General features: G+C 33.8%; 2 protein-coding genes across 4 annotated transcripts in view; both read right to left on the minus strand.

Moving 5' to 3' along the window:
• Positions 1–11,222, minus strand: part of LOC116340803 (polypeptide N-acetylgalactosaminyltransferase 2) — a 145,902-nt gene extending 134,680 nt beyond the window's left edge. Inside the window, exons 1-2 of one of the 2 annotated variants that reach the window (XM_031767480.1) lie at positions 10,548–11,222; positions 1,557–2,318 (exon numbers count right to left, since the gene is read on the minus strand). In XM_031767480.1, the coding sequence (XP_031623340.1) occupies positions 1,557–1,676 (120 nt within the window). In that variant the 5' untranslated portion in view covers positions 1,677–2,318; positions 10,548–11,222. Of the gene's footprint in view, positions 1–1,556; positions 2,319–3,462; positions 5,026–10,547 lie in introns of those variants that run through there. The other variant, XM_031767481.1, reaches the window with a different exon arrangement.
• Positions 11,223–13,391: 2,169 nt separating this feature from the next.
• Positions 13,392–25,946, minus strand: LOC116341171 (ATP-binding cassette sub-family G member 1). 2 transcript variants are annotated; one of them, XM_031768086.1, is made up of 9 exons: positions 25,833–25,946; positions 19,970–20,294; positions 16,067–16,184; positions 15,794–15,983; positions 15,279–15,424; positions 14,958–15,196; positions 14,639–14,898; positions 14,124–14,549; positions 13,392–14,058 (listed from the first exon to the last, which is right to left on the minus strand). In XM_031768086.1, exons 2-9 carry the CDS (start codon positions 20,109–20,111, stop codon positions 13,627–13,629), a joined length of 1,953 nt encoding a protein of 650 aa, XP_031623946.1. In that variant the 5' UTR covers positions 20,112–20,294; positions 25,833–25,946; the 3' UTR covers positions 13,392–13,626. The 2 variants fall into 2 exon arrangements, with proteins under 2 accessions (XP_031623946.1, XP_031623945.1); XM_031768085.1 differs by lacking the exon at positions 25,833–25,946 and adding an exon at positions 24,683–25,207.
• Positions 25,947–27,083: the final 1,137 nt, after the last annotated feature.

A 27,083-nucleotide genomic window follows, 5' to 3' on the forward strand; every position in this document is an offset into this window, starting at 1 on the left:
ATTCATTTGAACGGGCCATTCATTTGGTGTACGCGTCTATCAAGTCAGCTCAATATGTTTTGAAAATTTATAAAAAAAAGAAGATGGAAAGCGATGGCCAACTGATATCGTTTGTTTCACTTCAAAAGCATTTACGGCCACTTTTTTGTAGGTGAATTTAAATTGATCGGAATGACCACGGTCATGTCGGGGTTGGCGTACATTAAGTCCATGCGTCGCTGATGATGTAATGAACATTTTTATTGATAAAGTGAGTGTGTGTGAGCGCTGACTGGCGCCTCGAAACAATTTCACGTTTCACATAACTCACTCGGCATGTACAGATGTACACGATTTTATTTCGAGAAAATCGAACACACTCACACGCACGCACTCATTCGCTCTGATACGTACACTGATTGAGCCCCTAAAAGCCATTGAATTTGGATCAATGGGGGAGAAATTGGCTGATTTAACGGATTAAGTTGACTGAGTGTATGGTAGAAATCTTCTGGGATTTTTTTTACAGATTATCTTTATATTTTCGAAGTTAAAAAGAAACCAGCTAAATACTCAATCGTATCGATTGCGTGAGCAAAATAACGAGTAAATTTTTGATTTTTAGTGAGTCGAGTTTTTGCCCTTAAGAATTTCCTTCGACTCAATGGAGCAATATTCTTTGATTGCGAATAAACAAAAATACACAATCAAAGTGAAAAGATTCGTTATACCAAACATTTAACGCACGGAGTGAAATACAATGACAGAATTTGGTAAAATGTACACACAAAACAAGCAATGAGAATAAATGCCGGATTTCCATGAACGTGGCGCTTTTAGTTATTGCGGCATACAGTTTCGTCAATGCAATGTTTTGGTATTCGTTTTATTATTATTCCGTCTCTTGATATCTCTTTTGGGTTCTTTCATTCTATCTTGCTCTCTCGATTTTCATCGAGTCAACTTTGTTCTCAAGTGGAAAAGTTTCAACTGCTCAATGTTTGCATGCATACACACTATGTTCAGATTATTTCGTCCGTCGTTGCCATCCAAACTGAGGCACACGGTATTTTTCGGCAAAGGGATGTGCAAGCTTGGAATGCTTTTGCTTTTGCCATCTTGTGTCGCATGCAAAAGTGTAATTGTTGCTGAAGTTGAAAAGTTTCTTGCAAACTTGTTGTTGTGTATCCATGTGTCTAAGTATGTGTGTGCTGAGCGAATGAAAAATGATAATGCTTTTAAACTTCCAACAGAGTTGTGCGGGGTGGTGTCGACAATGGTGTGAGATTTCTGCCAAAAATTTCACAATAAATGTCTTCATACTTAATTTTAAGACTTGCAATGAGATTTGGTAATCTTATCTTTAAGACGATGTTTTATGTGCTTGAAAACTTTACGCCAATGGTACCTTATACCATAGTCAACGAACCATCTTAGCAAATATGAACATTTCTTTGAAATACACTAAATTTTATTTTCTGTTAAAATTGCATTGGCCAAAACACATTCATCATTTTTACTTGATGAGTTTCATAATCAAATTTAAAAAAAAGAGAAAAAAATGGAAAATAACTTACCTTTGGATTGCCTGATTGAAAGTAGTAGAACATCAAAAACATCCAGCTAATTGACAGGAACAACAATAATTTCAAATTTCGTCGCATTTTCATGGGCATGGTAAAGTACACAGTTCTCATTTTGTGTTGGATTAAGAAAAAAACAATTGCTCTGCAACCAGTCAATTTCTGTCTCTTTGATATCTTTGTGAATATTTATTGTGGTTTTTTTCCGCACTTAAATTTTCGATCGACCAAACTAAATGTATTCAAGCGAGAGAAAATTCAATTTTGACGTAATTAATTGAAAGTGTATTTATTAAATTGTCTTGGGCTGTACTGTTAACCGAAAAAAAATGCTACCGTTTTTTTTTGCACGAACCAAAAAAGCATGAGTGTAATTTGTGTGCGCTTCTCGTTTCTCCTACGAACTGTTTTTTTTTTTTTTTTTTGTTCACCCAATATCGAATTGATTGGGAATTCGCTTTCGCTTGTTGATTTGGAATTCGACGTTTCACTGTACAGCACTTTTGATGCTTACACACTCGCGCATACACAATGTTTTTTTTTCTAAATTTAAATTGCTGCGGTTATCGCACGTTAATTTCATTGGGTTCGCATAAAAATGTTTAATTCACATTCGAAAGCCCACCATTGGCTTTAATCTGTTTTTAAATTGTCGATATTTGTATTCGGTGCGTAGTTTTATCGTAAACGTTTTTTTCTCTCTATTCAACCCGATCGTTCGCTCTTTTATAATGCGGCGACAATCCAATGCTGGACCTATGTGTATGCGAAATAAAAAATAAAATAAAATATATTGTTCAAGTGAATTTCCAAGTTGAAAAGCACGTATCGAATTGAATGGCGACGTCGTCGTTGTTGTTTGATGTAGAATTTGTGTGAATGTACAACATCGAAAAAAATATTGTCAAAGCTGTTTTTTTCTCTCTATCTCTCTTCTTTTTTTTTCAATACTTCTTGTCGATTTAATCTAGCTAACGTTGAAATGTGTCACGGATCTATAGCATTTATCGATGTTGTAATGCTTTTAGCTATTTGCCATTGGCATCGGTTTCGAGATTTCAGAGTTTACTTCGAGCTATGTCGAATAAATTTTCGGTTTTATCTTTGTAATCGATGTGTCGAACCGAAATGCAAAAGTTTTCAAAACGTACACCAAACATTTAACTAGCAAAAAGTTGTGCAAATAACACATAAAACTGAGAGAGTTTTTTTTCTGTTGTCGAAAGATAAACGACCGATTTCGGATTAATTTGAATGTGATTTGTATTTACTTTAGCTCCAAAATTGATTTAACCCATGAACTGGGTATGAATCGAAAAAAAAGCGGATTCAATTCGAAGTTGCAGCCATTCAGAAAAAATACACTATCTAAAATACCCTACACAAGATACACTTGCCTTGATAATCTTTTTGCAAAAAAACGGAATATAGTTTTGCACACGAGAATGAATGCAGTAACGCACCTTTCACTTTTTTTTCTATACGTCTGTTGTTTGGTGTCAATATCGTCGTTTAACAAAGCGTTAATTTATCGCATGCATCGATTTAGCTCAGAATGACCAACGAAATGACATAAATCAATTTGATTGGCGGCGATGCGAATTGATTGAGATAAATATAATCACAACAAAAACAAACTAATAAACACGCATTCGAAAATGGTCATGGAATATAAAGTTGTCCGAAAATAAATGACTCGTCTTCAGTCCAATTTACTTTAATTAAAAGTTCTTTACCGCGATGGGGAGAGAGAGAGAAAAAGTTTCACGCAAATCTCGTGAAGAAAACATGCGGTTTTGAAATGGTTGTTATTTTTCTTTTCACACTCGTTAACTGTCAGTTACTTCACATTCGATCGTATTTAAGTTTTCCAATAAATTTCTCAACAATTTCCAATTACCGATAGTTGCGATGGCATTTCATATGGTTCAACATAATTTATGTTCTTTGTTTGTTTCTGTCGTTTGTTGTGTTGAAGTTTGTTGCACACAAATAAATTGACGAAAATCAGAAAATGTCTTGTCGCATTCGTACAGCGTCGGCGAATCGTTTCCGTTCGAATCAACTGGTTTTTTTTGTGTTGTATTTCACTCGGCAAAAATGACTTTTTGGGTCTTCCCTTTTATTTCTTCGATAATTCCATTCGATGAGTTAAAGTTATAGTTATTTGGTTGTTCTTGTTTATATTTTACGATTTTACGTTGTTTTTCGAAAAGTGGTTGTTGTAGTTTTTCTCAATTCACCCTATCTCTACTCACGATGGGTACATTGTGTGAAATGTTGTCGACATTACCCAACAATATCGATTCGGCGACCACGACAATGCCGACAGAGTAAAATCGTATAAATGTTATATATGGAACCAGACGGTTTGCTTACGATGCACTGAACAATGTTTTTTCACTCTCAGTTCTTGCTGTATTACTTTCTCTGTGTTTTTTTTTCTCTCATTCGAATGTGATTCAATTGGTTTTTATTGCAAAGCGAGTGGTTGGTATGTGATGTACTGGTACATGAACTACCAAAACGATTCGATCTGAGTTCGCACAATTTGTTATTGCTATTGCTTTTTGTTGTTGCTTATTTGTCTTCACTGTATTCGGTTCGGGTCTCTCTTTTTTTCTGCTGTCTCTACATTCGCTCGGGTTGATTGTTGTTATTTGTTTCTGTTATCAATGTTACTTAATATATCGGTGGAACAGTATGTGGTAACAAATAATAACTAAAGATGGGAGGCGAATTGCTTGCAACTATAGCACAGAAGATGGATGGGCGATGAGTTCGAGAGTTATGACCGTACGAAGACCAAACAAACAAACATTCACTTCATATTATATTCTCACATAAGTGCAAAAGTTTTACCGAACGCAACTCTTTCTCTCTTACACGAAATTGGTTTATTGCAATTGTTCGTTGTTATTAGTTTCGTTTTTACTTATAGTTCAACAAGCGTAGAAAAAAACTCAATCGTTAAAATTACAAACTTTACTATTTCTACTCCGGTAAATGTCGTCGATGATGGAATAAATCAATCAGACAAAATACTTAACACCGAGTACTTCTTTTATTCGCCAGTTTTTTTCTATGATTATATCAATTTTGACGAGCTTTTTTCATTCAAGTATAATAGAAACTCTCCGTCTCTGATGCAAACTAAAAGCACTTTATGCTTATTTATCGCCTGCGATTGATTCAATTTAATGTAGTCGCAATGAAACAATCTGTCTCAAAACCGACTGAAACACACTATAAAATCACCAATTTTTGTTGCAATCTTTTATTCGCCTCGTAAAATATTGACTAAATGTTGTTTTTTTGATTTTTTTTATTCTTTGTTGCTGTTAAATTAGTGTAACAGACACTAAATGATCCGAGATATCTGATTTATATGCTGGAAATGGTTTCGTTTTCGTATGGATATTGGAATAAAACGTGGTAAAAGCGTGATACGTCCGATTCATTTGGCAGCCGCAACACGAATAAAATCACAATCAGCTGCCGACGTTCGAGTCAAGTGTATACGTTTTAACGAAGCATAAGATTTAGTGGGTCGAAGACATATTCCACTCAATCTTCCACATGTGTCAGTATCTGACGTTAGCTTTCACTCGCCGTATCTATTGTTGTGAGTGAAAATTTGTGTGCACGCGTCAATAAAACGCTCAACATTTTCACTCATTTGAAACGGCGCCAACTGAGAAAGAGAGAGAATAGGAGAGGCCAATTCCTCTCTTGAGTGCTTCTTGGAATGTAAGAAACTCGTGGTTTACGCCAATTTCAAAAAGATCATTTCAATATTTTCATCAGAGAAACGAAAAATGAAAGAACAAAGAAAACGAAAGAACAGAAAATATTTTGGAGAAATATTTCTAAGAAATGGCTTTAGTTTCTCTTTGCTGTTATCATTATACCCAAGCATGACAGTGCATAGAATTTCCGCATTGTTATAGTTTATTTTGCTTTATTCAAAATATCCGCAAACTTATTTATGCACAAAAAGGCCATACCTGTTGAGATGCTCAAATATTGAGAAATGCCACAACACAATTTCATCAGAATATATGACAAATTCATGTTTATTATTAATTCAGTTCCTTTGTGTTCTTATGTATAACTCGGCTTGTGGTATTTTCGACTCTTGTTTTTTCCAGAGAAATTAAAACTACTGCATCAATGTAAAGTCAAAAGCATGGACTGTGGTAAATGTATACACGAAAAGTCTTTGTATGAGTCTGGCAAGAAGAAGAAAAAACAATCACGATTCATTGCAATATTCTCATTGATTTTTATTTTCGACGGCGCCGAAAGCGAATTGACTTGACAAGCACAAAGCAGATCAGAATAATATCGACGTTGCTCATGACAAGTTGAGACATTCAGCCAAAATAAAACGGACTTGTGCACGCGACAAATAGCAGAACGTTTCATTCAACAGTCAGTATCTCTTTGATGGAATTATTGAACCGTTGAAAAGTCGTTCGTTATGCCGCTGCTTTTTTTTATTAAACATTCGTAGCAGTCTATGCAGCACGACAAAAGAGGTTTTTTCGAACAAAAAAAAATGGAACAAAGGGCGTTGCAAATCAATTTCAAATTCAAACAAAACTTTTTGTCACTAGAAAATGTAATCAATCAATGGGTGACGATAAATGGAATATTTTTTTTATATCTGTGCGACAAATAATTTACCAATGCAGCAAAATGCCGTTGGCAAATCAAATATTTTCTATTTACTGTCATTCAATTTGGAGTTTACTTTTAAGAGGGTGGGAAACGATAAAATTGACACAAATAAGCAAGTGAAATTGTTTGAAGTTTTCGCTTGAAAATGGTTCATTCAAACGACACGGTGAAGGTAGTCGCTTCGTCTCGAACATGATTAATTACTGCTTCATTAATCGATATAGCAATCAACCGGGTGCATTGTATAGATCGATTAATTTGGCGACGAAATAGAAAGTACACAATGGGATATCCAGCTATTGTGTAACAACATAAAGCCACTTAAAATAGAAGGCGTTTGTTCAACAAAAAAAAAATCGGGGGATCCAAACACAGAAAAAACATCGAACGAAAATATAAATTAATGGCAGAGAAAGCCACAAAAGTTCATGCACTAAAAATTCATAAGGAATCAGAGGAAGAAGCAAAAAAATGTACCCTAAAACGATTATTAAATCTGGCAATCAAATAGCGGTAGCTATGATTATGTTGCTATATCGGTGTTCGTGTCTGCATTCATTATGAGAAACAATTTGTTTGCTGTTGATATCAACGGCATTGGCGTTGGCAAAAAGCGCATACATGGCATTCGACAATCGAAGCGTGCAAAATTACAGACAATGACTGTAGTCTGTAGTGTATTGCAATGTTATGTGTGTGTACCCTTCTCCGTGTAATCGTCTCTATTTTCTACATAAACAAGTGCATATATACCATGTTTTTGTTCCTATATAGATCATTGAAATCTAGTGAATAGCGGGTATTGTTCGATTGTAATATGTGCAACATTAAGCCGAAACTGAATTACAACCACTTATTAACCACAATTAAAGTCATTCAATATATGTTTTGGCTGTTGTTTTGCTGGTTCAAAAAATATAAACATCGTTTCGGCGCATTTATCCAAATATTATTTGCACGAGCAAATCACTTTGATAGCGTAACGGTAATAAACCAACAAACTATTTTTAATCATCGATTTTGACACGGTTATTATTCATGCTACACGGGGCTACAAACGTGACTAAACAATTTAATTATCTAGAAGCGTTTTTTATTGTTTTCATTTTTTTCTATACAATCATTCTGTCGAAATGACTGGACAGATTCATTTCAACTCGAGCAAATTAATCGCCATATTTAATGCACTTGAAATGAACTGAACTGTGCTATCCATTTCAAATGAATATGGAACAATCCAAACAAACCAACCGAAAGAGTTTTGTGTTCATTTAACAAAAGCACGATTTTACATCAAATAAAAAAAAAACTTTTTTCGCAGAACGCATTCTCATCCATATAAATCACGGCCTAATGGATAATAATTTATTTAGTACCCGCTTTAAAATGTCTCATTTCAATAATGCATATGGTAAAAGTTTTTCTGTTGCCGGACGTTCCCATTCCAGAGACCCAATTTTCATAGAATATTGCATGTGCACGGTCTACAATCGCTTGTTTTAATCAATGGCAATACAATGAATTCGCGCACAATGATGATGAAGTCACTTCATAAAAGTTAAACTGTGAGTTTTCATCAAATTGGATTTCTGTTGAATAATTTGTTTTCGTTTGTTAACTGTGTTATCATAATTAAATGTCACTTTTGACATTTTAAATAAGAGCGTTCATTAACGATGTGTTTTTGTGCAAAAGAGTATTTCCCTTAAGAAAGCTTAAGGTTGACAACTTTTACTTGGTTGCGAAACAAATTGATGTTTTATTTTTTATTGGCTTTTTGCTTTTATTTACAACATGAAAGGCATTTGTGATGGTAATGTTTATTGCATATTAAAATGGCGTCATTTTCCGTTTTTCATCAGGCATCATCCAAGGAAAAAAAACAGTAGGAAAACGAAACACATAATAATCGAAAGGCATTGTAATCAAACCCATTTTTATTGAACTTCAAAGCATTGCTTCGGGAAAGTTAATGTCCAATTTCTTATTAAAAATGCAAAAAAGGAATAAATATGTATATTTTAAGTTGTAAGCATAATGGTTTTTTTTTCTTCCATGTTATAAGATATGATTTATGTATTGTGATGTATGCAAACGCGATATATTTTACAAAGTTTGTTTGAGAGCAGTTGCTCATGGAAACGATTCAATCGACGATTGCTGCTTAAGCGATTCCATTTGCGTATATATACATCATTAAAATGAATCACAACGCATAACCGCTTCATTATATGTACAATATTTTTTTTTGCTTCGTTCTACATTCTCTAGCCGACACACTAATGATGGTGGGCATATTTTTCCACCAATTTGCTATTCATAAAATGATAAAAAAAGTGAACTTATAAAATATTTGTGCAAAGGGAAAATGTCGGGGATTTTAATAGCACATCTTTCTGATTCACTCTTTATCGCTATCCCTTTTTCTCTTTCGTTCACGTTTGCCTTTTGTTCCAATTCGCATATATTTTGGGTGGCTGTTTGCATAAGCAAACACCACAGTATATGTATGCGTCGAAGTCTATTTGAGCTTGTGTTTGTGTTTAATGTTGTGATTTTTGCCAAGAGTTCCGTTTGTTTATGCTTGAAGCATGTGTGCGACAAGGATTTAATTACGCGATATAAATCATTCAAACTAGTAATTAAGCAAGTATGACGCGATGTTTGTGCATGAAAATATACACATTAGACAAATATCTATGTCAGAGAGAAATCTGAGCAGGGCGAGGGCGAATGAACACCACACACACACAAAGAATCAAGCACAATTAAACAATTGAGTAAACAATTTGCCGTTGCTTGGTCGATTCTATTGCGTTCGCTTTATAATTGGAAATATTGAAATGAGAAGAAGTATTTTGTTTGTTTCAAAATAAATGCTAACTGGAAAAAAAGAATTCGAAGAAGTGTAAAGTATCGTTTACACTTTGCATAAAATGATTGTTTCTTCAAACATATTATATGCGCAAATATTTTTCTACAAAGTAATAATCGCACTCTCTTTCTCTATGATGATAACAACAACCATACAAAGCCGATAATAATAATGAACAATGTCTGTACACATACAGTAGCGTTCGCTATATAATTACAGACAAAATGTAAATACATGTGTTAAACAAGCGATGATATGAGTTGCGAAGCCAAGTCAAGAAGTCAGAACGCAAAAGAGAAAGATGGATGGAGAGAGAGAGAGAGAAAATTGCAAGAAAGTGCCGATGATATGGTACGTTGATTGAATGCGCTTCATTTCATCGAACAATTTATCTAGCATATATGAATTATGTGCATTCAAAGAATAACCATGGCCGCATGTATGTGCGTAGCTGCGGAACTGGAAGTTTTACATACAATACGTAGTGAATTATTTATTTTTATAAATCATCAAACGCATTTGTGCGTACTCAATTTCACATAAACTCAAGTGCTATTTACATTTGAGTGAAGCTCGTCGGCTTTTTGTTTCAATTCCAGCCCTTGTGGAAATATTTCGACTTCATAGTCGACTATAAATTGACTAATTTGGGACAAAAATTGCTGATTTTTTAGCCAGCTAAAGTTAACTATAAGTGACTATATGCGTCTTCATTTAACTTGAGTTGAGAAATGTCGATTGTGATCATAGTTAAGTACGGTTAACTATAACTATATGAAATTGAATTTTATCAACTATGTCGACTATAATCAATTTTAGTTAAGTCTGAAACATAACCGACTATATTCGATTTCAATCATCTATTGGTAATTTTAACCGAATAAAAGTGATTAAAATTGACTAAATTTATAGTCAGTCAGTCATTTTTTTTTCACAAGGGAGTGTAAATGTTTATGGTTTCTTTTTTCTTCGATGCACTTGAAATTTACATTAGATAGACCTTGCTCACGAAATGATTACGTCGTTAAACTTGAAAACAAACATATACACATTGATTTTGAATTTATGTGAAATGCATCAATTTTTAATCGATATAGATAAGCTGATAATTTGAATGCTCCAATTCACAAGGTGATTCATATTCAGAGAAAGGAAAAGATAATGCAGCTGGCCAACTGAATATATATATGCGCTCATAAAATAAAATGCCATTGTTAAGATTTGCATAATTTTAATACGTTTCAGACGAAAACCCATGATTATTATCGAATCGGTGGCATCTTGTGACTTGAACGATGGCCATTTACATAACATTTTGACATTTTTACACGCCCTTGACTCAATGTCTGCATTCAATTCGACGCGGCTTTTTTGCGAATTCGTCTTTGAAATGGAAACGCCAAATAAAGGGAAAAATTTTTAGTTACCATTTAATCTGTGTATTCAATTCGAAGTCTGTTTTTTCTTCCTCAATCTAAATATTGACACCATTCAAACGTCAAATCCATCTCCAAACAGCGATGACAGGGAAATTCATTTGGATAGTCTCGCTCTCTCGTGCTCTCTTTTTTTCCCTTTTTCGAGTTTTGCAAATATTTGTATTACAATACACGCGCACCAATATCATATATAAGTACACTTTCACTCAACATAGACTTTTTGTTGTATTTATACACACACCACATGCCAAATAGTATCCATGTCAAATTCAGTCTTGTGGTGTCCAACCTTCATGTTATTCACGTCATTTCTCTTTTATTCAAAATTCTATTTTTCACGAACTCATATAATTCACAAAACTGTCACATTCTTGACTTTTTGTTGATTCGGTTTCTCTATTTTATCTCACAAACAAAACAAAAACGGGTTCTATTCAATCACTTTCTTTCGTCAGTTCACCACCGATGACCGAAACATAAATGAAAAATAAAACTACTGCAGTAGAAATGGTTCTTCGATAAAAATGGAACGCAGTTTAACGAAAGATAATAATATAATAAAAAGAAAACTGAAAATAATCGGTTCAGACACGCCGAAAGAAGGGTCCGAAATACAGTTCTTACATCGCAAAATTGCTTTTACTCGTCTGAGTGGGTAAAAAGGCACCGACAAACTGCTGCCACAAATTCACACTCAGCCTAAAAACAAGCCGAAAGAATACAAAAAAAAGAAGAAGAAGGAAAAAACAGAGCATACAGAACGCGCGATGATGCAGTCATCATAACAATAACACGTACAAATGAACGTATAATGAGGAAATCGCTCAATAGGCACAAATACACGAAGAAAAAAAAACACACTTGCGCAATGCTGGCCCACACTAGTCAATCGCGAGTGAATACATTTAATGGAATTGCATGAAATCACTTTAATACATCCGATCCCATTGTCAAATCTGCTCTATCGTCCAAACGAACTCAAATCGCTCCTCCACCATGTATTTATATGTTAAAATGGTTTTTTGAGTGCTTACACACGACGCATACGCAGTAGTGTGACGTTTCAAGTGAATCATAGTGAATGCGAACATACAGATATGTGTGCAGTGTTAACATGCATCGAACGTCACCCATTGGAAGTTAAATTGTGTAGCGTGTTTAAGATAAATCTTAATAAACACAGACGAAATGGTATCTAAATTATTGTTATAGTAGATATTGAAAATCACGATCGTTGCTTATTTCTGACTTTCACTTGAACATCAATTCTTTATACCTAATTATTGATTAATTTTGCTGCAAAGAAACAACTTTTTCATGGCCATTCAATTTAACAAGATGAAAGTTCATGTTTGTTTTTCTAGACGAGCTGCGCCAAATCATGCAGATAACCTGCTTGATCTTAGAAATATTTTTCGAGCGCGAATTTCGGTAAATTTTACGTGATGATCGAAACATTTTAAAATAGATTGTTTTTGATTTGTGAATGAAGAATCAGTGAAAAAAACTTTTGCACTTTTTGATATCTAAAGAATTTGTGTTTCAGAATACATTAAGCGGATTAGCAGTGTGCTTGCAAAACGTAAACAACATAAATGCCAAAACATTGTCATTCACGAGCGCAACAATAGCACAATAATATATGCTACAATCATTTTAAATTAATTCAATCAACGCTCTCGCAATTATCATATTAAAAGAGAACCAAAGACCGAATAGAAACAGTAGCAAAACATGTACATAAAAGCCGGGTAAATAAATTGCCGGCAGCTATAAACATACGCTCATTACAATGAAAATACATTAGCAAAATCAATTTTACAATAACGAATAATGTGTACTGTAAATGTTGAGACAGACTGACGCACTTAACATTTTTGATAAGATTACTCATTTTACTATTGATGATGTTACGTTTTCGAAAGTCTTTATTGTAATTCGATATTATCACATGACATGCTGTTAATAGCCATCATATTTTTTAGAAGAATTTATATGTCATCTTATTTTAAACGCGCATGTCTATTTCTGAAATAAAAAAAATAATCAATACTTACCGTGCACATAGGAAAAATCCACTCAAATATCACTCATTGAACGCATTGTATAAAATGGACACACACGCGAAACTGCGATACATATCCATTTTGTGTCGGTAAACACAGTAACAGCTGATTTTTGTTTTATATATTTCAAGCGGTTCACACACATGTTCCGAACTGAATACTATAGCGTATTATATTCAACCCAAGTGAATGTGTTTAAGGAGGGTTTTGCTATGATTGAACAGATGGAGTTGCATTCGATTGATGTTGTTTTGTGATGGAAAACTTATTTGCACAGAAAAGGAAAAGTTTATCGAATTAAAAAAAAAGTCGTTTACATAAAAAAATATTTATAAATAATTTGACACAAATATACCGCTGTGCTCGCCACTCAACTTTTAATCAATAACGAATTAATTTCATTGCAAGTATTGAGACACTAAATATTTTCTATGAGAGGCGCTAGCACATCTGAATTTGTTAAAAGGTGGTTTCGCTCTGATTGAATAGATGGAGCTGCATTCGGTTGATGTTGTTAAATGAAAAATGAAATTGGATTGGTATGAAAAAAGCAGCTATTTGCCACAACATATTATGCACATCATCAAGCTACAATCAATACAAGAATAATTTTTTCCTTACCAAAAGTTTAAAATGTTGATATAAAGACACGGATTCGTGATTTTAAATCTGCATCGATCCCAAGTAAAACGAACAGAATTATCAAAAAGACTATATTTTACTTAAAAAGATAAAAGAAATGAATCTTTGATGTTGTCAGCATTTTTTTCTCATATACACAAATTTATTGTTAACAAAACTCTTTGTAAAAATACAATATCTTAAAACTTCTTATAAGAAGTAAACTTAACAATGTGAAGTTAACATTCGTCACAGAATTCGAGCAGTCCAATCGGTTAATATAAAATGATTTTAATAATCTAAATCTTAAATTAGTAATCTTCTTCTAAATCTATTTCACATTTTTGTTTTTGTATATCCTTCGAATGCAACAACTTAACTTAATATTTGTATGCGGCAAAATTTAAATGTGTTTTAACAAATCGTCCCAAATACTGAACAGCGATATTATTTTTGTGAGTTGTAGATATACGAATTTTGATCATATAAAATGCTGTAACTGTAAACAAAAAGTAGTACAAGACAAGTGCGACCATTGACAAATAAAAGTTAACATCTTCGAAACCAAGCACCATTTTTAAGAATTTCGCTTTGGCAAACATGCAATAGACTTCACCATCGGGACAGATTGTGTCACCGCGATCATAGCCATACATTGCGTCAATTAAACCCTCCAGTCCGTATCTCAAGTAGCTGAATGACATCATAACTCGAATGTACGGTGATATTTCAATCTCACGCCCATATCCAATACCGTAAACAGCCAATAACATTAAAGGCACCGTTACAATTGGCCCCACGAACATTCCATTCTAAAGAAGAAAAAAAACATAATTCAATTAAATCGAAGGAAATATTCGATGAGAAATGGACTCACAATCAAACTCAATCTCGATGAAATCAAAACACCCAAGCTTTCTGATGTGAGTGCGATTAGTATAGCAATTGAGTAAAACATTGCCATGCGATTGTATTCCAAAGGCTGGTCGGACATGAGGTAAATCATGGTGATATATGCAAATGCTAAACCGATCTGCATTGGCAATTTTGCGGCTGTCATCGCCAAATAATACGGTCCGATTCTAAACCATCGATTGAAATGTTCTCGCTTCAGCAGCTGTATTTCCATGGGCAGCTGTAGCAAAACCGGCATCAAAGGAATGTACATGAATGCAATAGTTACGGTAAAACAAAAGCCAAAATTAAACAATGCTTTTGTTGCATCATTGCCAACTCCCTGATAAATTCCGCCGACGATAAGACCGAGGAAGAAAATCATGTAAATTCGAAGCTTGATGTAACTCTGCAAAATGAAATGGATTCAAATTAACTTTATTATTTTTGCTTTCGAACATTTTTTGAAATTCATGAGACTAGAATAGTTGAACTTACGGAATCTCTCCACATTTGTACAGTCCTTCGTTTGTACAGTGTGCAAAATTGTTCCCAATTTGATGATCTTGCCCGTAAATGCTTTGGATCGATTTCTTCTATAAGTTCATCGAAGCATGGTTCCGAAATCTTTTCATTTCTCTGACTATTCTCTGTGATGGCATCATATGGTGTCCAATTTAAACATCTACCATTATCAACTGCGGAGATCATTTTGTCAATGTACTCATGACCATATTCACCAGTTGCAACATCAATCACTAAAAATAAATTGCCATTGTGAAACATGTGATAAGGGGGTATCTCAAGTGTTTCTTACTGAAATCGGCTGGATTGTACGTCACCGGACAATTAAGACCGATACTTTGTGTGTATGGAATTAAAGATGCACCTTGACCCTGGTATACACATTGTCCATTCGCCAATATGTAAACATGATCAAACATTTCGAAAATTTTCGCTGATGGCGTATGCACCGAACAAATGACGGTGCGGCCGCCGTGCGCTATACGTCGTAATAATGACACACATTGTGAGCATGATAAATCATCCAATCCACTGTTATAAAAATAAACAACATTATTTGCTCTTTATTTTGTAAATATATGTAAATATTTGTCTTCAATGGAAAATAACATACGTTGTAGGCTCATCCAGGAAAAGTACCGGAGGGTTGTTTACTAGCTCCAAAGCAATTGACAAACGTTTTAATTCACCGCCCGATAATAAGTGACCCATGGTATTTGCTGCTTTGGTTAACCTTAGCAAGTCAAGAATTTCGTCAATCTATCAGAATTCAATTGAGAATTCAAATGTTAAAATGAAACTGCCCTTTGATCACTTCATTAAACCTTGTATTCTCTCTGTTTTCAATCGTAAAGTACATCTCATTGAAATCAATCAGAACCCGTTATATCAATAATAAACAGTTAAAATAACAAGTGTTTTAAGTCGATTAATTCTTTTGTTCTCAGAAATAGCAAATGAATATTTCTTTTTATTTATCATCGTTTTAAATTACTTGGTCATTATAATGATCGAATATGTTTAAACAAAGCAATGTCTCATCGATGTAAAATTCCGTTATAAATTTCCTCACACAAAAAAAATGTCAAACACGTTAATCAATGCTAATTGCTTTGTATTATTACTCACCAATTCAAATTTTTCAGCATTAGTCAAATCGTGTCCAAGTTTTAGATCGGCTGCAACCTTCATGGCCTCTCGTATGGTTAGCATTGGTTGAAATAAATCTTGTTGCATAATATATCTTGACATTTTCCGGAATACTCGCATATCGCGTGGTAGCCCATTTACGAAAACTGAACCAGTTGCATCTGAAACTCTGATAAATCAAATGAAATGGCATATGCAATTAAGTACACAGTTGAAGTCATAATCATAAATCACAAACAAATTAGGGCTTACTTATATCCAGCCAAAACGTTGAGTAGCGTCGATTTTCCTGCACCCGACGGTCCAAGAATCGCTGTTAGTTGATTTGATTTGAATTTACCGCTAACACCTCGCAAAATTACTTTGTTTCCTGAAATCGAAATTACATTTCATTATCATTATTAACAAATGTTGAAGCTCACTGAAATTCGCGATAATGACTTAAAGGATTCATATATTATTGTTTAATAATGATTAGTGCTTCCTTTTAAATGTTTTTTCTTCATCTTTTCTTTATTAATTGCCAACTTTTTCTCTCTCTCTCGATCTGTTAATTATCCCAATTTTCGCATGCATGTGAAATGCGAATTTGGCACGTGTGAATGCAAATTGAAATTCTATCGTTTTTTGTAGCCTGGTTTCGTGTTTTGATTAGATTGAAACATGAAATAATTGTGTCATTTATATGATCGACGATGGCAATTATTATGAGCTCAACATGCCATACATTTGGTGAGCACAAAATCTGGTTTTTAAAATCACTGACGTACATAAAAATGTTGACACTACGATAAGCATGATGTTTTTTCTACTATTCAGTTGATGACAGCAACAAAAACCGATTTAATCGCATAAGAATTCATTAAAATCATGCAAATTTACTAACTAAATTTTCTCTTCGCACAAATATTTGTAGATTGCGCTATTGTATACAAGAATGACTAGTAAAAATTAGCATAAAGCCCATGTATTGCAAACGAACTGCAATATATCATAAATAGAGGAACACAATGAGAGTGATTTCTATGCGCGAACGCCATAGTACTATGTGTGGAAAGTCAATGAACCTGACCTAACAACAACAAAACGATGTGCATGACAGTGACTAAACGAAATTCATTGAAGTGAGAGAGACACAAAAAAAAAAATAAACTGCCGCTGTAGAGCATTAAGTTGACGCGACGTGTAATAGTCCGCCCAAATGAAACTGTAATGTGAATATAATTCCAGGTTGTCACCATTTTGGGACGGGTATTTTACGTTGAAATGTAAATTGAAAATCGAAAATGGAAACAAGGGTAAATAAAAACGATTGTTACAAGGCGAATTACGTTCAGATTTTTAATGTTGCAATTTTTTTTTTGAAATCGAAAAAATGGAAGTATTGATCGATCGATTAATTGACGCCCTGCCGAATTTGGTCATATCATCAAATTGATTACTGTGCTTTTCTCATTTTGAATGTCATTTTTGATTATTACATTATACTGTAAACACCACTTATTTGTACATTGTTCAACAACAGCAATAATTTGTTGTGCACAGATTTTAAGATGACAAATTGCACAAAGCATACACAAAGAATATTTGTGAACATAATGGCAATGGCCTTTTGCAAATGTAAACTTATGTTTTTAAAACGGTGTTTTGTTTTTGTACTATATATCAAATTGTGAGATTCATAAAGTGACGGAAATTCGAACAAAAAGTCAACGCGGTCATAAGCAAAATTAACGAATGAGTCGTAAAATGAGATGACTGTATGATTTAAATCGGACACGGTTCTCGTAAAAGATAAAAGTTTTAGTTGGCTCCAGCCGACGCACATACTTAATTGCTTAGAATGCTTCAGGTTACTTTGGTTTATGCAACAATTTTTCACGAGACAATAACAATTCAACAATGTTGTGAAGAAAAAAACGAAGACGTTGTGGAACATTAAATACAAAGTTGAAACATTTGACGTCAATGAAGATGATTTTGAGATGGAAAGAAAAGAGTTTTAGATAATTTCAAGTTTTCTTCTTTTTCTTTAACCTTGCCGTTCATCGTCAGTTTGCTTCTACTTTCTGCGATTTTATGTTGTTTTCATAGAAATCCAAAAACGTCAACACAACGATTAAAAAAATCAAATTAACAACAATCAAAGACAGCGCAAAACGTCGGTATAGCATATAGATAAAGCACACCGTGAGAGAGAGAAGAAGAACGAAAAATTATGAATTTAACTGTCATTCAAAATCAACGTGTATTTGGCACAATGTCGAATAATACTATATGCAATTTATTATTCAGAATTTTATTGTGCTTACGTTTATTTTTTTTCTGAAATTATTTTAATTAGAATTGTTGCTTTTATTTTTCTAATGACGTTGAACTTGAGTCACACAACATCGAGTTCAGGTCTGATTTTATTCGAATTGCGTGCGTGCGTTATATTTCGTAATTACAAAATCAAGAATTTAGTGCACTTTGTACAGAATTATTTTCGAGCCATTTGGTTATCATCACATCATCATTTTGACTTTTTGGTTCATCAGTTAAAATGGAATTTAATTTCACTGTAATAGGGCAAGATTTTCTAGTGGTAATTAGACGATGAAATCAACAAGCCACAAAATCATAAAATTGATGTAACAAACGGTAGCCTTGTTCACAGTTTTTTTTCTCTCAGTAAACTGCGGTTTATCCATTATCAACGGGGTGTTTTTATTATGAAACTAATCGAAGTAGTGATTTCCACTTCTAAACACGTAAAACTGGATTTTGTTTCATAAATCAATAAGCTCTGTACTTTCAGAACTAAATTCCCGTTTCCGATTCAGAGAACACATAATATCCATCGATGACGCAATCAATGCACCTTCGTTCACAATACATTTTGTTGAATTGTTTGAGGCAAAAATCATAGTATGTCAAAGCAACGAATACAATAAAAAATGACGAAACAAAACACTATACTGCATTCATATGCAATCTACTCTTCATCGCAAATTGATCCATTTTCAGTTTAATGAACTAGCTTGCAAACAATGAGCGCCTACAATGGCGGCCAATTTGCATCTTGTTATTTTCTCATATATATATCGAGGAATGAAAGGTTCAATGTTCAATAAAGTCGCGTCTCGCCTCGTTGATATCATAAGTATATGAGTTTACACTTTGACACGTGCTTGCCAAGCGTTACACAGACGCATATGACATTCTATACTTTTTAGCGTCTTTATATATTTCATTTATCGATTCAAATATGAATTGTAAAGTGATAAACAAATCGATGAATAATAAATACTGAACTTCGGTTGTATCGAACGAGACTTCAATTGCATCGTGCGGCATTTGTGAGTGCATATGTCATTGACACATATCATTTGGCATTTTGTATTCGATTTTATTTGTGCGTCTTCTTCCAGACGTTGGATTTCTGTATTGTCTGTCGATTTTGTGCACGACATGCTCATTGCAACCGTCATTATTTTATTTATTTTTCAATTGACACCTCTTTTTTCCAATGTATAGACGACGATCACACCTTTCAAAGAAAATTATTAGCCAAAAAGAAAAAAAAAACACACGCAAACCACATGTTCAATAGACAGAGTCAAGGTGAGTGAGAGACATTGCGCAGCTGAGCGCGCAATTTTAAATCGAAAAAGTGCATAATTGTAGTAAAACCACTTTGTGATTCAATTTGAGGCAAATCCCAATCTCGAGACGTGTGCTTGAAGGAGCACATGTTTACGGTATCATTTGCATCTTGGTTACTAATACCAACTTGTTATTAAACATAAGTTCTGAGACTGTTTATAAAATCAGTTATATAAATTAGAATAAGACATTTTATTTGCGTCACATTTTAAAGTTCATAAGCATAGGTTTCTCCTTTAAAAAAAAGTCAGTCGTTGTCGTTGTCAATTGATTCGCACATTCAATTCATTTTGCATCATACATTCATTTCATTCACTACGTGCGATTCAAACTAATTGATTTAATAGTTTCAGTAGGTTTTCAATGTCAGTGCTAGCGCACGGTATAAATTCATCAGTTAGTCTATCTATCTCGCTTATAATTTGATTCGATTAGTAATCATTAGATTTACTTTGAAATGCATGTATTCATTTCCCCAACAATTTAATTCAATCAATGTTAACTTACCGCTAATATCCGGAACGGTGTATACCAAATCTTGAAAATCAATATTTACAGCTGGCCAATGTGGTAAATATTTCAAACCGCGCGCACCATCGCTTCTTAGATGGTCGCTATCGACGCTAATTTCATCCGAAGAATATTGCATTTTTGATCGTTATGTCTCAAAAAAAATTGATAAATAGAACCTTAGAGGTGCTAATAAAAATCAATTTTTTTGAAAAGTCACTCTCTGGTCATTAGAGCGTTCTTCACGGTATTTTTTTTCTCTTCCTTTGATTCTCTTCAATAAATTTTCGTCATTCGGTGATATTGGTAATTTGCTTTCAAGCTACAAATAGGAATAAGAGAAAATAAGAATAAAAATCTGAAATTAAAATCATACGAAGCAATTTGTATAAATAACATTTGTTAATTCTTTTTCAAACATGAGTGTGTAACAAACATTGTATTCAAATTGACCCTCGACTACAATAAAAATCATTTTATTTCATACGAGAAATGAAAAATTTCTGTCTCATGTTGTATCTATCGATCATCTCGTTCAGATCATAATGTTGCATTTCTCTCTCTTTCTCAATAGATAATTTGCGATGGCTCAATCAATTGCTGTGGAAAATGCGCGCCAATATATATGGCAAATAAAATTGTAATGACCGTGTTTTATGATAGAAAATTGAAAATCTATCGACATCTTGTACTATTGCAGTTATTGGTCATTTATGAATGTGTGTGTGTGCGTTTTTATTTATCTTCTTTCATTCCGCAACATTTTATCTGCAACGTGCTGTGAAATCGAGCTCATTCCGCATAATTAGTTTTGACGCGTTCGAAGTAAAAGGCAGCAATAACAAACATTCACTTAATCGGTTTTCATATCAGCAATCGCGTCTCGCGAACACTGCGTCATCGTTTTATTTCTCAGAAAGATTTTGCATTAATTCATCGTTGATTTTTCACAAATGCAAATGCATTTTCATATAAATACCGAAGATACAGTGAACTATAGAGCTTTATAGTTGCAATGTGTATTTGATGTGAAAATGCAAACAATGAAACGGTATGTACAAAACGAAATTCGTTTATCATATTGATTTTTATTCGTTTCGTTCTTATTGTTTCATTCGGTCGATGTTTCCTGTATTTTATTAAATAAAGAAATTACAAGAATATTTCTGGGGAATCGTTTAAAAGCACGCAATTTCACATATATACTCCAATCGGGGAATGTTATGTAAACAAACGGATGAAATATATACAAATAAAGTACGGTTTGGTCGCGTTGCGCCGCTGGAATATATATAAGTGACATGCATTTTGAACTCGGCTTCAAAAGAATAATTACAATACTTTAATATTATAATACTAATTTTGTACTTTTCTATGGTTCAATGGGCGTATTTTTTCTCAGTTTGATTTTGTGAATCATCCATCAAGTGCAGAGGCACTGATACAACAAGTCCCGGCGCGAGCCACTCTAATAGGTGCTAAAATCTCACCACAACTTGATACAACACAGACACAATCTATATGCATATAGTTTTCAATTCTGACCGACCAAAAAAAATTCGTACAAGCAATCTTTTTTATAACTTGAAAAGCTGTGAATTAATTGAAATTCAGTAAAGATTTGCTTTTTTGTTTCTTATACTAGAATTCTTTATGACATTATTGACTTTAACCTTTTTGAATGACAAAAGATAGCATCAATAACGTGAATATTAAAACGGCCTGCACTTGAAAAATTATACACACGTGAAATATTCGACGACCTGATGATCTCATGTAGTTATTAATCGAAATCGCAAATTGATGAAATGTGGGAGAACAGCAGGAAATCAAATAAAAACGAGATGATGCGAAAAAAAAATACGCAGATTTTTTGCTTGTAATTTTTTTTTACTTCTTCCGATATATGGGTCTAGATTTTAATTAACTTCTGAACGATTTCGAACAGAACTCACCTAACCAGATTTATTGAATATTTGCATCGGGTTACTACGCCGGTTTTAAGAGATTCGGTCACGTTCTTGTGATGACAATAAAACTGCTTATTTCATTCGGGCCACCGGTCTTTGGTTCGAACATTTTTGTTTCAAAATTTCTAAATACTGAATGCGTATTATGTGCGTATGCTTTAACCAAGGACGGTAAACATAAAGACCAATTAAATGTTTCAACTTCGTGTTGTGTCTTGGCATATGGCCAATAGAGGTGACACATGATTCTCAGCTAGAAACACATTCGAATGATTACTGCAATCGTGTACGGGTCAAGCAACTTCAATTGCACTAAACAATTAACGAAATTATACGAAGAAAAAATATTGTGTAAATATAGTGTGTGGCAGTGTACGTTATATTTTTTTATTATGAATTCTGTGCCGGAATTTAAGTTTATTTGGTTTATACGATGATTGTTAGCGTTGAATTTGTTACGTATTGAAAAAAATAAGTCACAATAATGTAATTCAAATGTATGCTATAGTAGAAATAGCAACACCACTGACCGCAATGCAACCAATGCTGCAATTTATAGTGAAAACGAGATCTCTGTCGTCACAATGACTAGCACTTACATTTGCAATCAATGCAAATTAGCGTTTCTAATGTAGCAAAGTTTACCGTTTTGGAGAGAAGTTGAAACAGTGAGAGCATGAGAGAGAGAGAGAGAGTGTGCTATGAATGATAGATGCCTGTCAATGTAATAAAAATATATCTGCTGCACTATCTGTTGAAATCACATTTTGCATCATTCGATTGCCGATAGAGAATGGTCTCAACAAATAAGTTTATTTACCCGATGCCTGAGAAATATAATGACGAAAATGTGTATATAATATAAAAAAACAACATAAAATGACGTATCAAATGACGCTTTATATCTTTATAGCATATCTATTTTTCTGGTCATAAACATTTCATAGAATTATACAACAAAGAAAAAAATTATATGCGTAGTGGCATAGAAATTTCTTTAAACGGAAAGTCGATTTCCATTTGGGAAATAATAACGTTCGTTACTCAAAATGCAACAAACAATCTAAAAGCATTAATTTTACATCATTGATAAACAAACAATGTTTCGAATCCTTTTGCCTTCTGGGAATCGATAACATTTGCTCATAATTTTTTCACCGATCGGCAGTAACGTTAACCTACATCTCTCTATGTACATATTATTAGGGTAAAATATAGTAGTTTATGCATTTTAACTCTTCAATTTCAGTGACCGGTTCGCGCATATTTCTATGCCTGATAGCTATGCTAAGCATAGCGGAGACGCAAGCCGCAACGCACCCGTCGCCATTCGACTCGAGCTATATTGTATGCGCACGGTCGTCTGCATAAACGAATATGTGTATTGTTCATATAGAGTGAACGGCGATGCGTCGGTTGCGTTTGCGGCTATGCTTGGGATATCTCTGCTACCTAGCGTATTTAGGCAAGCATAGAAATATGCGCGAACCGGTCACTGTTCAATTTCATTAAATATGCAGAATGTTCGACAAGTCAATGTAAATTCAACGATGCTTACATTTATCATTCCGGCAGAATACGGCGATTGTCATGATTGTACTGACATCGAAAAAGACAGTTGGTCGTGTGATATGACCCTATAGATATATCAACGGTGATATATTGTTTGTTCAATGATTAAATCTGTCAAAAATGTGTGTAATTTTTTGAATGTACTCGTCACAAATATTGTGATTAACGATACGGCTCATTATCATCACGCCGGATATTCGAATGACGATTATAATATACATTTTCACCCCGAAGAAGAAGAAAAAACTACACAAGTCTATTTGAATTTCGTTGAGTGACAGTGCTATTCAAACAAGTTCTAGAAACTTTATATAATCCAACGAAAAAAAAAACAATGCTAAAAATAAACTTTGCCTGACATTCTCCGCTGGATAATCGAGTTTTTGAAGCGCAGACAATTGGATCATCCAACCAAAGCATTAATGGGTGATGATTCCATACTGTGACGGTAAACAAAATGAAATGTTATGTATATATTGTTTGAGCGAATGCTAATCAGCAATTTGTTACAAAACACAATATGTCAAGCGTGTTTTTTTTTTCGTCTGATTATAGAATTTACTCGATAAAATTATTCTTCCAACATTAACAAAATTGGCGCTGTGTGTTAAGTACTTTTTACACAATTGCGTTGTTCAAGTACCACTCAAGTCTTCACCAGTCACCACAATCAATTGACATGATTCTTGACTTGATAACAGCACAGGTGTATGCATTCACCAATGATTTGTGTACAAATGCAGCATTTTAACTTCATACACATTCACAAGAGGACGATAAGAGAACTTCTAGTATGTGTGTGACAAAGTGCAAAAATGTTTGAAAAATGTTTGCTTTTTCTATCCAAACGACAAAACACACACACACACACACACACACACACACACACACACACACAATGCACGACATTAGTCATAAGTCACAGCGATTGTTCAGGAAATGTGATTCAAGCCAATTTAAATCACATAAACAATTTCACATAAACGTTTTTATAATCTATTTCACGATAAAAATTTATCGCTCTTCTCGTTTTCCTTCGTTTATTTGTAATGACAAGTTTTTCATCAATATTTATTTCTCTCCCCCTTTTTCACACACCTTTCGTCTTAAAAATCTACTCTTTTCCAATTAAATAAAGTTCCATTTAAAAAAAAAAACTTAAACTTACTCGCTGTGGAAAAAAACTAGGGTCTGGCAATGAATTGAAATTGATGCGTAAGCCGGAGTGTCAATGACTTGTTCAAAATTGTCCGTTCACTCGCACAAATCGAGATAAATAGTTCAAAATAATTAACAGCAATTAGCAAAACAGCGATTCCCCACAAAATGAGCGGAGCACAAAAAAAAATAGTTCACAAATGTTTTGGCCAATTTATAAATTTCAAAGTATCACTCACGCAACTTTGATTCATTTAATTAAATTTTCTTTGAATTCGAGAGGAGAAAAATCGTTTTAAAACCTATTAACTCGAATCACTAATTGAAACGGCGACACACAATCCTTCCCATTGAACACTTTAGCCGTAAGAGAAATAACTTTTTTTTTTTTGCTTTTCTTGAAGACGAAACACTAGCAATGTCCTATCGACTGCATCAACTGATCAACAATGAGCATTTTAAAATAAATAGAATTTTATGTACGCTACGAAATTTGAACGCGCTACAACCGACCCGCTTCATTCGTACGTCTCACTGAGTAGCATACATACAGAACATATGTACACAGTTTGTGTGTGCTTTTATACATTCTGAACGGCTATATAGACTACGGGCGAAAGCGAATAAAAAACATAAGTACAGTAGCTCGCTTATGATACATACATACACGAGTCTCTCACTACTCTATATCATCGAACACATACAACGACGCCGCGGTGTCGTTCATAAAGTATAAAAACAAAATATAGACCGAGTTTGTATACAAACAACAAAGAGCCAAAAAGAGCCGAACTCAGGCGATGTGCATTTCACATAGTGTACATGAACGACCGACAAAAGAAAACAACAATAAACGGTTATTTGAATGAATGAAGAAAGAGTTCTATTTGTGGAGCACAGGGTGTCAATGAGGTGCAGCGTATTTGGAGCGAGTCTAAAATCGAAACGAAAGAAAGAAATCCATCATATGCGACCCTGTCACGATTATCGACGACAATTTATTATTCTTATTTATTTTTCACACTTTTAAAATTCTTTCGAGTGCTGATTTTTAATGCCAATGGAGTTTAAACAATTAATTTGATCCTTTTTGCACATATCAATATGCTTCGACAATGTTGCAATCGACAATACAAATACCGGCAATCTATTAAATTTACCTTACGTATTTAATTTCTCTTTTCAGTGCAAACCATTTCCGTTTGAACAACACACTATATATCACAGTAGTTTCAGATTTCACAATAAAATAAATTTTCAACTGTTTATGACTAATGGTTCAAAGTAAAAAAAATATATATATCAAGCAGAATTTGAGAGTGAAAATTGACGCACCAACGCTCTTTCGTAATTGACGACTGCATATACACTCACGCTCAACGAAAACATCCGATTGGCTCGAGAAGCATATAAGTAGATGATCGTTCATCAAAACATTGGTTTTAAATTGCGTTTTTTATGAATTCAGAATGTTTTCGTTTCGTCCGTATCTTATTTATTACGTCGCTTGTATTAAAAAAAAATAAGAGAAAAAGAAAAGAAGAAAAGAGAGAAAGAAAGAAAGGGAAGCCAATAATAAGAAAAGTACATTGTTCTTTGTACAGAGAAAGGCACACATACATCGATCCATCAATATGTAATGACGTCGCGTACACCAAAACGAACGAAGAAAAGAACGAAACCACATGCAAACGGAAATTATGATGTGGAATACGTTGCATTTTTTTTATTGAAATAGAACGTAAAAAGAGTTTCGATGATTTGGTGTATCGTCTAAAATTATGTCGGTGTTCTGCATATCATCACATACATAAAGTATACGTCGTCATGAACTTTGAAGTAGAGCGGCTTGTTTTACTGCTTTTTTGTTGGAATAAAATGATCTAAGTTGGTTTTTGTCACCGAGCAAAGTTTCATGAAAAAATGTGATTTATTGATCGATTGAATAAATGTCATGAGGTTGGGTGTGCAACAGCTCTCATAGCTCTCGAGCTATTCAGCTCTTTTCGACATTGTTTTTTGTTATTTCGTTTTCAAATAAATAAAATGCTAAAAACTTAAATTTCGTCTATTTGTGACATTTTTTGTAGGTTTTTTTTTTTGCAAATTTATCGCGACCACTAGTTAGATTTGATTAATTTCATTGGATTCTAGTACACATGAACTCTATTATTATCAAGTTCTTGTGAATGGCATTTTGTAAAATCGGTTGTGGTTTGATTTTAATGTTCAAAGTCAATGCTGTTTTTATTTCGAGCGCATGCACACTATTATTTGTCTGAGTGGGGGCTAATTAAGAGTGTATAATTTGGACCATTAATCAGTTTTCAAAAAATTCTCTGGATAATCGTTCGAGATTGAAGAATGCTGATGTTTTTAATTGCGACGTAAATGCCAAATCGATGATAATT

The sequence above is a fragment of the Contarinia nasturtii genome, unplaced genomic scaffold, assembly GCF_009176525.2.
Source record: "Contarinia nasturtii isolate CC-2019 unplaced genomic scaffold, AAFC_CNas_1.1 Cnas_scaffold_695, whole genome shotgun sequence".
Taxonomy (NCBI): Eukaryota; Metazoa; Arthropoda; class Insecta; order Diptera; family Cecidomyiidae; genus Contarinia; species Contarinia nasturtii.

What these genes read in the sequence shown, in the direction of transcription:
- LOC116341171 (XM_031768086.1), bottom strand. Translation starts at nt 20,111, where the DNA reads ATGCAATATTCTTCGGATGAAATTAGCGTCGATAGCGACCATCTAAGA. An exon ending in CACCGTTCCGGATATTAGCG is followed by an intron (nt 16,185 to 19,969) that starts GTAAGTTAACAT and finishes TTTCGATTTCAG; the next exon opens with GAAACAAAGTAATTTTGCGA. An exon ending in ATGCTGAAAAATTTGAATTG is followed by an intron (nt 15,425 to 15,793) that starts GTGAGTAATAAT and finishes GAATTCTGATAG; the next exon opens with ATTGACGAAATTCTTGACTT.